This window comes from Cynoglossus semilaevis, chromosome 4 (assembly GCF_000523025.1).
Source record: "Cynoglossus semilaevis isolate Cse_v1.0 chromosome 4, Cse_v1.0, whole genome shotgun sequence".
NCBI lineage: Eukaryota > Metazoa > Chordata > Actinopteri > Pleuronectiformes > Cynoglossidae > Cynoglossus > Cynoglossus semilaevis.
The window spans coordinates 14,700,108-14,712,957 of record NC_024310.1 but is presented as its reverse complement, the minus strand read 5'-3'; the positions used below and the strand labels follow the sequence as shown (position 1 = coordinate 14,712,957).

Sequence of the window (12,850 nt, the reverse complement as noted above, 5' to 3'; positions counted from 1 at the left end):
TTCTTTGGTCAAATCCGTTAGTGAGCTCGGCCTACAGGCTTTGTGCTCTCTCATACACACTGTAAAATAAAAGAGAAATAAAAAAATAAAAAAAACTGTTTTACAAAAGTCAATCCTTTAGTTTTGAAAACTTTCTTTGTTGAACAAGGTTTTCTCTGCAGACCTTTTCTCCAAAATGTTCTAGTGGAGGCGAAAAGACTCCAAAGAAAGAAGACGGCTGACAAAAAGTTGTATTTATTGAGAATCAATTCGCTGATACAAAAATGGTTCCTAGGTGTTTGATACAAATGTTCATCTGGAGAGTTCCAGCATTCAACGACACCAGTCAGGAAAGAAGTGCCAGTAAACTTGGGACAGTAACCCTGTCTAACCACGAAGTAAGACATGAATTTGTAACCAATAAAGGGGAGGGGTTCATCATCTTTAGGAAATCAGGAAGAGTGTGTTTGGGAAAAGGTATTCCAAATGGAGACCAAACTTCCTGCTGGCAAGGGCTTTTGTGCAAGAAAGACTGGGCAAGGAGGCTGGATCCAATGTCATTCACCAGTGAGAGCAGCTATGAGAGCTGTTGAAAGTCTGCGGAGAGGGTCAGAAACCTGTCAGTCTGACTTCTCTCCTCCCTGAGATGGACAGGATGGATGTGTTACATCTAAAACAGACCCTCATATAAAGAGCAGGGAATGGCCAACTAATAAATAATATTCCCCACAGACCACGGCTGAGAAACTTCACTTGACTGTGTGCCCACTGGAATGATAGACTTTAATCTCATTGTTATTGTCCAGGCCCAGCTGGACCAAGCTGCTCCTGGAGGACGAAGTGTGATGAGTTAACTGAGGTCTGGAGAGAGTCAAGTCAAGGCCAGAACAGAATTAATATACACACACATATACATCCATATATATATATATATATATCATTACATAGATACATTATTATTTTCACCCTTATGAATAAAAACAAAAACATTCATCAGTTTAAAACTCCTCCTCCTGTAGGACTTTTTGGTCCTGGAAACATTACTGTTGGTGTGTGTGTGAGTGTGTGTGAGAACAAAGGATGGCTGATGGTGACTCCCTTGTGCTTTTCTAGGCTCCAGCTGCTGCTGCCTGACCTCTTCATTTTCCGACTGGCTTTGTTTAATGGCTGGGCCACGAACCACGGGTTTTGGCTGGAACTAAGGATGTGCATAGTTGTGCATGTTGTGAGTACATTCATATCATTGTGTCACTGAGTCACAGTGTTTATACCTTACCTTAGAGAAGTGTGTAAGTAGTTAGATCTGGACTGAGTTGAGCTGGATACGTCTGAGTGTGTCACTGTTCCTGGATTAAAGATGTACAGATTAGTATCAAAATAAAAAAAAACATTGTGTAAAATAATGAAGCTCTTGATGAGCCAGTGAGTCCAAATGGTCATACCAGGAAAAACCTGGCTCCATCTTTTGCTGATGACATCTTCAGAGGACCTCAGTACACAGTGGGGGTTCAACAGAGCTGTGTCGATTTCCTTAGTCTGAAACAACCAGGAATCCACGGACCTAGGACGGGCAGCAGTGGCAGAGGGGCTGGACAAAAAAGTGTTCAACTGTGGAATGACTGGGTTAGAGAAAGACACGGAGTGATGCTGATGCTGAGGCTGAGGCTGATGCTGAGACTGATGCTGAGGCTGGGACAAAAACATGGTTGGGTAAATCTGAGTGGTATTTTGTTGCCTCTCAGCCACTGAGCCCAGAGCACCCAGAACAGTGTTGAGCTGACACGAGATCTTCTTTAAGGACTTGGCTAGCTCCTCAACTTTGGCTGGGACTGCTGGATGACTTCCTGATTACAGAACAACAAAACAAGAATGAGTTAAAACTATTCAGTCATCCCAGTTGAAACACTGTCATTTTTTAAATTTTCTATGTTACCAGTACATATTACCTGGGCCAGAGGTGTTGCTGGAATCTGATTCAGGATCACTGAACATCACACTTCCTTTTTCTAGATGCCGAGACAGATCCTCAACCAGGGAAAAAGACCAGCATTCCAAACAGATAAATATAATATTCTGCATATAATACTGAGCACAATAGTGTTTGGATTCATTGTGGTTGGAATTAAGCCTCATTAATCCAGAAAAACAGATACGTAATTATGACAACAAATATAAAACTTGAACAGAAGGTAGATCGTTTGACAACTGTATTTATTGGTGACTAATCCAAATGATAGAATTATGTACAAAACATAAAAATGTATATCTCAACTTTTGTTTCGAAGAGTGAATTTTAATTTGTCCCATAAGTTTAAAATGTACATGTACAATTGTGCAAAGTTTTTAGGTTTGCTCAAGTAAATTAAAACTAAAAATGCTTTTAAAACCTAATTAATAAGTTAACAAAGCAGTAAGTGAACAGAAAAGAAGACAAATTCTCAACACCATTAGTTTTTCTACTTTAGCTAACTTAATTATTAAACTACACCAGCCTCATGTTTGTGTCTTACCTCATTGGCCACAGAGCTCTTCATGAACTGAAGTAACGTTTCTGTCTGTGGCAGAAGAGTGGTACCATCTTCGACTGTCTGCTCCAGGTCGACTATATTTCTGGCCTCCTGAGAAAAGGGAGGGGAAAACCAACAGGGAAACATTTTCTTTCAACCCCATCTCAACAGTCAACACGTCAACGTTTTGTGTGTACTACAGTATGGTATACCTGTAGGAGGTTTTTAAGTACTTCATCAGTCACACCACTTTCACAAATGATGTCATCAGAGGACCTGGTCAAAAGAACTTCTGGCCGGGCTGCCTGTCTCTGTGTCAGCTGATGGACCCCCCGCTGCAGCAACCTTTTTGTTTCCTGAATAGAGGTGGCCTGTGCAGAAATGAACTGTCTGAACCTGGACACATGGACACACACAATAATTAGAATCACGGATTTCACACCTCACAAAGCAGGTTACTGAATCACAAAACATTCACCGATTTTATACATATCCTGCCATCATACGCAACAAGTATCTAAAATCAAACTGTAGTACTGTGAGACAGTACCGTACTATGGGAAATACTGTGATTGTGAAATGTGTGAGAGCTCAAATGCATTCTGGCAAATATTTATTTCTAAACTAAAGGTGTATTTCGTGTTGTGTAGCCTAGTTCTCCTTACCCATCCTGGCCTTCCTGGCAGTCATGTACTGGGGAGTTGTCTAAATCTTCTACATTAAGTGCTGGGTCTCTTTGGTCACTGGGGGGCACTGGTGCTCTTTCTTTCTTCTCTTTGTCCTCTTTAGGTTCTTCTCTTTGGTGAGAACTTCCAACTTCCAACTCACTAGACAAATGAAAAGCCCAGTTACCAACTGTCTTCTGCCAACCTACAATTCCGGGTTATCAATGTAGTTTAAAGAGGCAGTTTTTATTCTGTTGTCATAATGAGCATATACAATATTATTGCTGACATTTTTGGTGTATTTTCTGTTTTACTGACACTCAAATAAAACTATTTAATAATATTTTTTTAATTACATACATACAACCTCAAATGTCTCGAGAAAAGGATTGTAATGGTAGAAAGTATAGAATATATATAATTTAAATAACAAATTACCCACAGAATGTAAAACACTAACTGAAACACGTAAAACAAAATGAATCATAAAGACACAGAAAACTGAAATTAACTGTCAACTTGGACAAATAGTTTTAAACTTTAAACATTACCTGACTCTTTGACTCAGGCAGTCACATGTCTCCTCCAACAACTTGATTTTGCTCTCCAGTTCATCTTGGGCCTCTACTGCTCTCCTGGTCCTGTCACTGGCTTTGTCCCTCTTGTCCCTAAGCTGGTTCTCAGTCTTGGTCCTCGAGTCCGTCTCCTGGTCACTCTGAAGGTGATGTGTGGGAGGTTTCTCCTTTCTTATCCTTTTGAGCTCCATCTTCAGCTCATCTCTCTCCTTCATCAGCTGTAGTAAAGCCTTTAAAATGAGAGGTGCATGAGAATAACTAATGTCAGAGAACTCTCTAGTCTTATCCAGGTCTCCACCAACTCCTGGTCCATGTGGTCAGCTCAGAAATGTCACACATGTTCTTTCACACCTTGGTCTGGAGCTTGCTCTTGTGTGTTTCCAGTTCTTCTTCTTTTGGATTCAACATGTCTGTCTTAGTCTGTAGTTCAGATTCCTGCAGGACAATATAGGACATTAGTTTTAGGATGTTTGATGCCATATTGCTACACTGACAATATTTAATGCAAGAAAGAGACAAAAGAAATATGTGAGTGTTGAAGAAATAAACTTTTTATAAGATATTTTAAAGTGTACTGGGCACACTGTGATCCTGTTCAGATGTTCAGACAATAATTCCTGGGTAATTACAATAACAACAACAACGTTAGTCAGGTCTGGAAGCTTACCAAGTTGTTCTTGAGATCTAATCTGTTATCTGTTATGAACCTTGTACTTTAAGTAACTACGTAAATGCAATTTTATTATAACGTAAAAGAAAGTTTAATATAAAAGAAAAGGGGTAAAGACTGAGCAATAGTGGCTGATAACATGTGTGACTTCTGCTTCTGCTCTCTTTGTTTATTAATTATTTGAGTTAAACCTGTATTTCACACCACAGTGTGATAAAAGCAACATTAACATAAAACAGTGTCAGCTCATGAACACATGACTTAAAGAATACTGGAGCCTATAGTACCTCACCTTGCGCAAGTGTGTAAACTGGGAGTTTTGAATTAACTTGTTCAGATGCAGCTTGAAGCTCTCAAGCTGAACGGCATAGTAGGCCTGGAGACATGCTTTGTCTTCCTGCAGCTTAGACAGCAAGATCTCCCTCTGTGCAGCCTCCTAAAACACACATGTTAGTCAAAACTAGCAGAGCACCAGTCTGAAAGTTTACTATGAATAAATAGAATTCTAAAGTCAACACAGTTTGGAATGGTTTTAAAGGTACTTATAGAAAATGCAGTGACTCAGTCATCTACCTACTGTTTGTACTGTGGGTGACTACACCAGGCCATGCCACGACAAAATCCCTGGAAGGCACCACAGCCTCTAAGTAATACTAACCTTTAATAGGACAAATGTTTGTTTGTGTTTCCACTGCACTTTAGTACATGAGTCATTATTCAAAGCAAGCTGCTTACTGAGGATTATAGTCTTTATCTGTCCCAATCATGTCAAGTCAAATTGTTTATATTTGTATGGCCTGTGTGAACCTATCAGTTTTTATATAAAATAAAACTACAAATAGGATTTTTTTTAAAAAACATCCAACATAAAAGTGGTTGTATGAATTATGTTCTGATCTCAGATGTGATTAAATGTATTCTTGTCTGATATGTTCCCAAACAGTGTTACATACAGAATGTCTACTGAAACCACAGTCTAAGCCTGCACAAACTGAAGGATGTCTAGTCACTGCTTATAGCTTTAATTATATTTATATTGTATTATTTTATAATTATATTATTAGTTATATTACATTATATTATTAGTTATCTATTATTATATTATTTGTTTTTGCACAGTGTACAAAGTCAACCTGCTAAGATGGACAATAGCTCATCATGAGAATCAAACATCTTCTCACCTCTTCCAGGTACTTATGTCTGATTTTGTCCAACTCCTTCCTGTGATCCTTTCTAAGTTGCTCTAGTTGTTTCTCATGATCACATTGCACTTCCTCCCGAACTTCTTGAAGCACATCAGCAAGCTGCACTCAGAAACATAGCAAGTGAAACATTAAAAATGTATAGAGACAAATAATTCAGACAAAAATCCCACATTTCTGTCTGAATCATGTGATGGTTAGAGTACTCACCTTTCTTTGATAGTCTGCGAGATGTTGTTCAGGCTGTGATGTAGTCTCCTTTTTATTAGATAACACAAAAGATAAAAGATAAAATGAACTGAAATGAATTTGAAATTCAAATCTCCCTCTGTAGACTACACCCTGCTGCACCGAATGTTTTTAATAATTATTATTATATTTATTCAACAGAAACAGCAGAGAACATCCACTATTCCCTTTTATATTTTCCATTGCATAAGTCCAGAGAAGGCTAAAATGGTTTTCATAGTCTCTAAGAAAACTTAGTCCACAGTTACCTTCAGGTTCAGAAAATTCAGTTTCCCTCTCTGTTTTTCAAGTCGTCGCCTCCTTTCAACCTGTAGTTTTTCTTCCATCTTTGTCTTTAGACGTTCAATATTCTGCAACTTTTGACTATAATGTCTGTTACATTCTGAAGACTTTTCATTCTTTAGGGGGATTCTTAACTCTTTTGGAATGACATCACTCTTCTCCCTAAAGGACACACGATAAACCATACATTATGTTAAAAAAAATGTAAGATAGAAAAAAAATGTAAAATGATTGAAGTGAAAGAGTGGAGATTCATTTTTAAAACAGAGGAAGTGTAACACTTTAAAGATTTGGACAGGTACGAGGATGTTTTCCACTACATTTGTCTACTGTACCTTAATCTTCCTTCAATTGTCACACTGAGTTTTCTCTCTGGTTCCTCTTCATCGTTCTTCTGATCATTTTGGACGTGACACAAAGTCTTTGTCTTGTCTAATATCAACAGCCTTCTTTCATCTTCCACCTGCAGTTTGACCTTTTCGTTTTTTTTGTCATCTTCTGTCACTTCAGTCGTCTGATTCCACTCCTCTCTCTCTGCCTTCTCTGTCTCATCCTTTTTTCTCTGGATTTCAGGATCTTCATCAGAAGATTGGATCAGACGTTCTTTCACTGGTTTGATCCTTTGAATTCCCAGAGATTCTGTGGAACAGAGCTCCAAGTGTTGGTCTGACAGGGAGGCACAGGAAAGAGAGGACGAGTGGGAGACAGACTGTTGGTGGACAGGTTGGTCAACTTCATCAGCATGGTCTTTGTCTTCAGTAAGCATAAACCTGAGGAGGGAAAAGAAATATAAAGTATAAGGCCTACACAAGAAGTACACTAGGTCAAATAGTTTTTTTTCTCTTATGTTCAAATATATAACTGCAGTTGTGTTGTAACTGATGACAAATGCTCTGCTCAAATTTGTCATTCGAATTATTTGAAGCACAAAGAAGGTGGAAAAGACACAGGTCAAAACACTTTTTGGGAATATTTAAGGGAATACTTTTTTTAAAAAATAAGAGAAATTGAATAATTTAAGGGAAAAGTAAAAACTACACTGAACAAATAAGGTAGGAATGACTGCAGCTATCTTCACTAAAGATTCATTGAAACACTATTAGAACCATATATTAGATGTGTATATGAACTTGTGATTTAAAGTATATCAGATAACATTTTAATCCACTTCAACTGATCAGGATATACTGTACGTATGTCCAACCTGAGCCCTTGTGTCTGGATCCCTCCATCCTCATGGACAGATTCTCGGAGCTTCTTGAGCGATGTGTCATACTCCTCAGCGTAACAGACCTCCTCATCTCTACTTGTAGACTGTAGATGCTCTTGAAGAGCACTGGGGAGACATGAAACATGAGCAAATCCTAATTAATTGTAAGTGTGCCAACAAGAGATACCTGTTTGGGCTGGTCATCGCCTAAACTGTTGATACTTTGTTTATACTTTTATCAAGAAGGCAATCTATAGAAGGGAAAATGTGCTGTGGCAGAGCAGGGCAGCTGTGTTGATCACACCCTGCAGCTAAATCAAAGTCATACAGACAAAGATAACACTCTCTATAAAAGAATAGCAAGAAAGCATTAGAATACTTTACTTCAATGGTAAAAGTAGTATATAGGACAACTAGATGAAACAACAACTGTACAGAAAAGTACTTTAGGTAAGTAGGAACAGCTGCAACAAAATTGAGAAACAAATGCAGTAAAATAAGGCTCATTTTAAAAAGCCTCTGGAAAAAAGGACAATAAGTTTCCTACTGTACCTTAATTCTTCTTCCCTTTCCAAACTGAGTTTTCTCTCTGGTTCCTCTTCATCGTTCTCCAGATCATTTTGGACGTGACACAAAGTCTTTGTCTTGTCTAATATCAACAGCCTTCTTTCATCTTCCACCTGCAGTTTGACCTTTTCGTTTTTTTTGTCATCTTCTGTCACTTCAGTCGTCTGATTCCACTCCTCTCTCTCTGCCTTCTCTGTCTCATCCTTTTTTCTCTGGATTTCAGGATCTTCATCAGAAGATTGGATTTTGAGCCTTTGAATTCCCAGAGATTCTGTGGAACAGAGCTCCAAGTGTTGGTCTGACAGGGAGGCACAGGAAAGAGAGGACGAGTGGGAGACAGACTGTTGGTGGACAGGTTGATCAACTTCATCAACATGGTCTTTGTCTTCAGTAAGGAAAAACCTGAGGAGGGAAAAGAAATATCAAGTATAAGGCCTACTTAAACGTATTTCAAATTTATATGAGAAAACTATTTTTGTGAATGAATTCACCCATGTGTTTCAATTAGTAGTAGCAGCAATGTCGATCACTACACTTTTTTAAGCAGAGAATTAGATTTAGACAGAAAAGAATGACAACATTTACTAAATGGACAGATTAGGGGAAATACCAAAGGTAAAAAATAACATCCAAATGCCACACAATACTGATTTTGTAAAGAATTAGTGCGGTTAATAAAATCACTGTGTATGCTTAACACTACATTACAACATAAAGACAGCCAGTCAACTTTCTGTTACCCCAGAGACAGGAACAAACCTGTTGGCAGTATTCTCTGCCACTTCTCCAGTCTCCACTCTGCCATATTTATCCAGCAAACCAGCAGCAGAAAGACTGTTAATGTCCAAGTCCCTCTCTGACAGCTATAACAAAAAGGAACAAAACAGGTTGATTTTACAAGCAGTAATTGGAAACAGAATAGACATTTACATAATGTTCTGTGAAAACGTGTTCTTATGATGTTACTACCTTAATATCCACTGAGGATGAGGGCTCCTCCACGTGTTTCTGGTCATAAGGAGACTATCACAGATAAAAGAAACAACAATCAACAAACAGTCTTTACCAAGAATATATTATAATACAAACACAGGACAGTGAGACTGCAGTGCCAATGATGTGATCTGCACTGTAAACACATCTAAATTCGAATTGTTAAAATGTTAGAAATGGAGATGGTAATGGTTGACCAAATATTTTTTATTAACTTCAAGTGCTTTACATGAACTTTTTTTTAGCTTTTATTCATTTCATTGTGCTTCTGTGCATTTGGTTCCTCCTCTTCATCTGCATGTCCTTATTACAATTAGTCCCATTTCTGTGGCTAAGAAAGCACCTGTCTGTAGTCTTTCTACTCTCTATCTTTTTCAGGGCAGGTGCTACCTTTAAATATATGTCAAAATATAAACATTATTGTTCCAGAAATACAGTATACCTGTTGGGATAGTGGTTCTGGGCTGTTATCTGCAGACAGAGCTGAGCCCTGCAGCTCTGGTTCCAACCTCTTCAGTGAAGCCCTGTCACTGGTCTCACTAACCTGAGGCGCGAAGACACATTTTTAAACCCGACTCTCCTGACATTACCATCAAAGCTCGAGATAATGTAGAAAAAAATCTTTTAAGAAAATTGATTGTTGATCATACCACTATGAACGACTTGATGGTTTCCAACCTCTCAAGGCTTCTTTTGGACCCTAAAGGAAGGGTGGAATTTCCAAATCCAGAGGCATTTGTGCCTCGCAGAGGTGCCAGGTTAACCACGGTAGAAGGTGAAATTCCAACGGCTGAAGGCAATGTCTAAAGTAGGTTAAAATGATATTAGCATTAGCATGTAACTTTGTGTTATACAAGCACTTGAAATGATCATACTCTCTACAAGAAACAAGTTTACACCTCACAAGTCATCCTAACATCACCATCAATTTCCTATTTATAACATTCTGATTTCTTTGAAAGTGTAAATAAAAGAGAATCAATACATTAGAGGGTTATGAGGGTTGGACGGAAATATGATTGAGAGAAAAATACAATACAGTACAAACCTACTATATTTTTAACGCAGTACAAACATGAAAATAAAAAATGTCATATTAAAAACAATTCAATAGTTTCTTACTTTAGTGGTCTGTACGGCCTCCTTTTTCTTTCTTGTCCCCTTCTTTGCCTTTTTTTCTTTTTTATTCTTCTCATCCTTCTTTGCCTCTGAGCTCTTTGCAGCAGCTGTGTGGTGGACAATGTCCCTTTCCTGGATAACCAGGCGACGGTAATGTTCATCACACGGGTGATCCCATGTGGACTGCCCCGTGGAGAAGTTAAAATAGTAGATTTCACCTGTCAAATCTTGGCTAGAACAAACAGGAAAGAGATGGAGGGGGAAAGATCACATCACTGAAGCGTCACTACCAAAACAACATGTCTTCTAACCATACCTCACTATTTGATTTGATCAAACTATACTTGTTCATGTACAATGAAATGTAGTTTGTTATTGTACTCTTTGTACATTTGTATTTTTTGACTATTAAAATTTCTCTCAGCCTCTCTTGTAGTAGCCTTTTTGTCAAACCTGTTTCTTCCCCTGTTCTCCACTCTGTGCCTTCCTGTCTCACCTGTGTCCTGATGAATCTAGCCTAAATGTCAGCCTAGTGTCTTTATACCTCAACATGTTCTTGGTCTAGCTGTCAAATAAATGATAAATCTATCTTTCCAGCTATCTTCCTGCACTTAAGGAAAGTGAATCAGACGCCATTTTTGATTTGAACAACATTCATTCATTATGAATTTGTTTAATGTCACATGGTATGCTCCCAACAGATAATTAGCACAAACAAATAGCAACAATTAAATAAACAAATTTGACAACTTTTACAAATCAAATCATTTTTCAGATGTATGCTGTGTTCTGCTCTGTTCTAGTTGGCCATTCCTTACCAAGGTTTCCATTCAGGAGGCAAGGGGGCAACTATGCCCTCCCTGGCTAGCCATAAGAGTTCTGTTTCATGGTCTGGATCAATGCCAATCTCTCTGGCATACTCATGGATCTCTGACAAGACAAAAAGAAAATAATATGAGATTATAAAAGATAATATAGTCGTAGCAGACAACAATTGGATCACCTTTTTTTACAGGGTGAAGACTAGAGTGGAATTCTGTTGACATAATATACACACATTTATATTAACAAAACCTACAAGTATAATTTTCTCAATTTAACAATGTATTACACAGGGAGGATTTGGGTCAAAGATAGAATACTATTTTTTTACCAGGAGAGCGAGCAATCAATCAGCAAACATTCCCTTAATTACGTGGGATTAATTCTTAATTATTTTCCGTAAAACCGGTCTTATGTACCTCTGCAATGGTCTAAGGGTGCACTCACACTTTGTGAATGCTGTCAATTGGAAAAAATTGAATATGCAATAACTGCTACTGGCTATTCAAACATACCACAAAAGAAAAATCAGAAAATCGCAATCAGCCCAAAAATTGCAATCAGTGCACCTCTAATCTTTAAATCATCAAATTTCAACACTACCATGAAAAATATAAAATATGTAGTTTTGTTAGAAATATTAATACAAAACATGACACAGTGCCAAAGCCTATAAAACACTGCCAAATCTTTTAACATACTTAAGTAAATGTTGAAATCTTTTGGTGCCCCCCTTAACCTGACCTTTTGACTTGTAGGAATGTCACTTTATTCATCACTTTACATGTGTGTGAAAGCTGGGCAATCATCACTGTAGGATTTCGGCAAGAAGGTCAAGCAGGAGCAGGAGAGCTATGAAATCTAGAGCTCACCAGATAAAATAGAGAATCTAAACCCTGAGTTTCCTTTGAGAAAATGTAATTAGGAGAGTAGTTTTGCTTATCTGTTGTTAGTTACTTCACCAAGTTGATGCATTTATTTCACCTGTTTTTTCTACTTTCTTACAAGCAGTCAGTATGGGAACTGACCATACTCACACTGACTACTACAATAGACTTCGATCGGTAAATCTGACATTTTAATAATAAAAACAACAAAAACAACAAAAACAAACAAAACATAAACACGTGGACCAAACAAGCTGATTCCTTCCCTACCTTTTTCCGAAGGTATATAGTTCTCATCATAGTCTTCCTCAAGGATTAACTGGTCTCCTATAAGAACTGCCGTCATTATTGCTGTAAACACATTTATTAAATTAGTTAAAAGGGGGGGACCATGTGTGCTGTAAATATTTTAACCTCAACCATTTCTGTCTGTACCATTTCAGTCGTCACTGCGTTGAGCCATGTACGTAAACAAACTGAGAGATAAATTAATGTTTATGTTTTATAATAGTCGGAAAGTTACATCCACAAAACACGGTCCATTATAACACTCTTGAAACTCGAGGACCTGCACTGTAGCTGTATGTAATTAAACACTAACGATATTATATTTACGAAAAAGTATTTACATAATAATTGCGTCGTAAACAGAGTACTTTCGTCGTTGAGCTAGCATCGGGGAGTTAGCTTAATGATATAGCCGTGAAGAAGAAAAAACACAGGAAAGTCATTTCCGTTTCCTGTTTCCAGTGAAGATAGGATTTGCGAAAGACATAAACCTAGACGCTTATTCTAAACCACTTCAACAGATTATACAATATATGCATTTTACGTCATGCTGCTGTCTCTCGTAATATTATTATTAGTGAAAGGTCGGTAGCGAACGAAGTAAATCTTAGCACCAGCTCTGAAAAAACGGACTCTTGTTTTTTTCCTCTTGTGTCTTCATATTGTCCAAAGTCAAATATTTTGGACAGTGAAGTGTCTGGAAAAGCTCATAAAATGTCTGGACTTGGACTTAGAAAGATGTAAATGTAGAATATAATTTTTATTACAGTTGCACTGTACGTTTGCACTGATCTGTGATGTCACAGTAGCAGAACATCTGTCTAGTAGACTTCAT

The 12,850-nt window shown here is 37.8% G+C and overlaps 1 protein-coding gene across 1 annotated transcript; it reads right to left on the bottom strand.

The window, feature by feature from the left end:
* Nucleotides 1–216: 216 nt before the first annotated feature.
* cep164 (centrosomal protein 164) lies at nt 217–12,452 on the bottom strand. The gene is made up of 25 exons (XM_025054945.1): nt 12,163–12,452; nt 11,998–12,078; nt 10,837–10,948; nt 10,022–10,250; nt 9,550–9,702; nt 9,342–9,443; nt 8,876–8,929; nt 8,666–8,769; nt 7,892–8,308; nt 7,334–7,465; nt 6,465–6,899; nt 6,096–6,291; nt 5,809–5,856; nt 5,578–5,700; nt 4,689–4,832; nt 4,078–4,161; nt 3,703–3,956; nt 3,152–3,313; nt 2,699–2,882; nt 2,490–2,597; nt 1,926–2,010; nt 1,422–1,823; nt 1,256–1,325; nt 1,064–1,177; nt 217–840 (listed from the first exon to the last, which is right to left on the bottom strand). The coding sequence occupies exons 2-25, from the start codon at nt 12,071–12,073 to the stop codon at nt 729–731; spliced, it is 3,900 nt and encodes a 1,299-aa protein (XP_024910713.1). The 5' UTR covers nt 12,074–12,078; nt 12,163–12,452; the 3' UTR covers nt 217–728.
* Between the last annotated feature and the right edge of the window lie 398 nt (nt 12,453–12,850).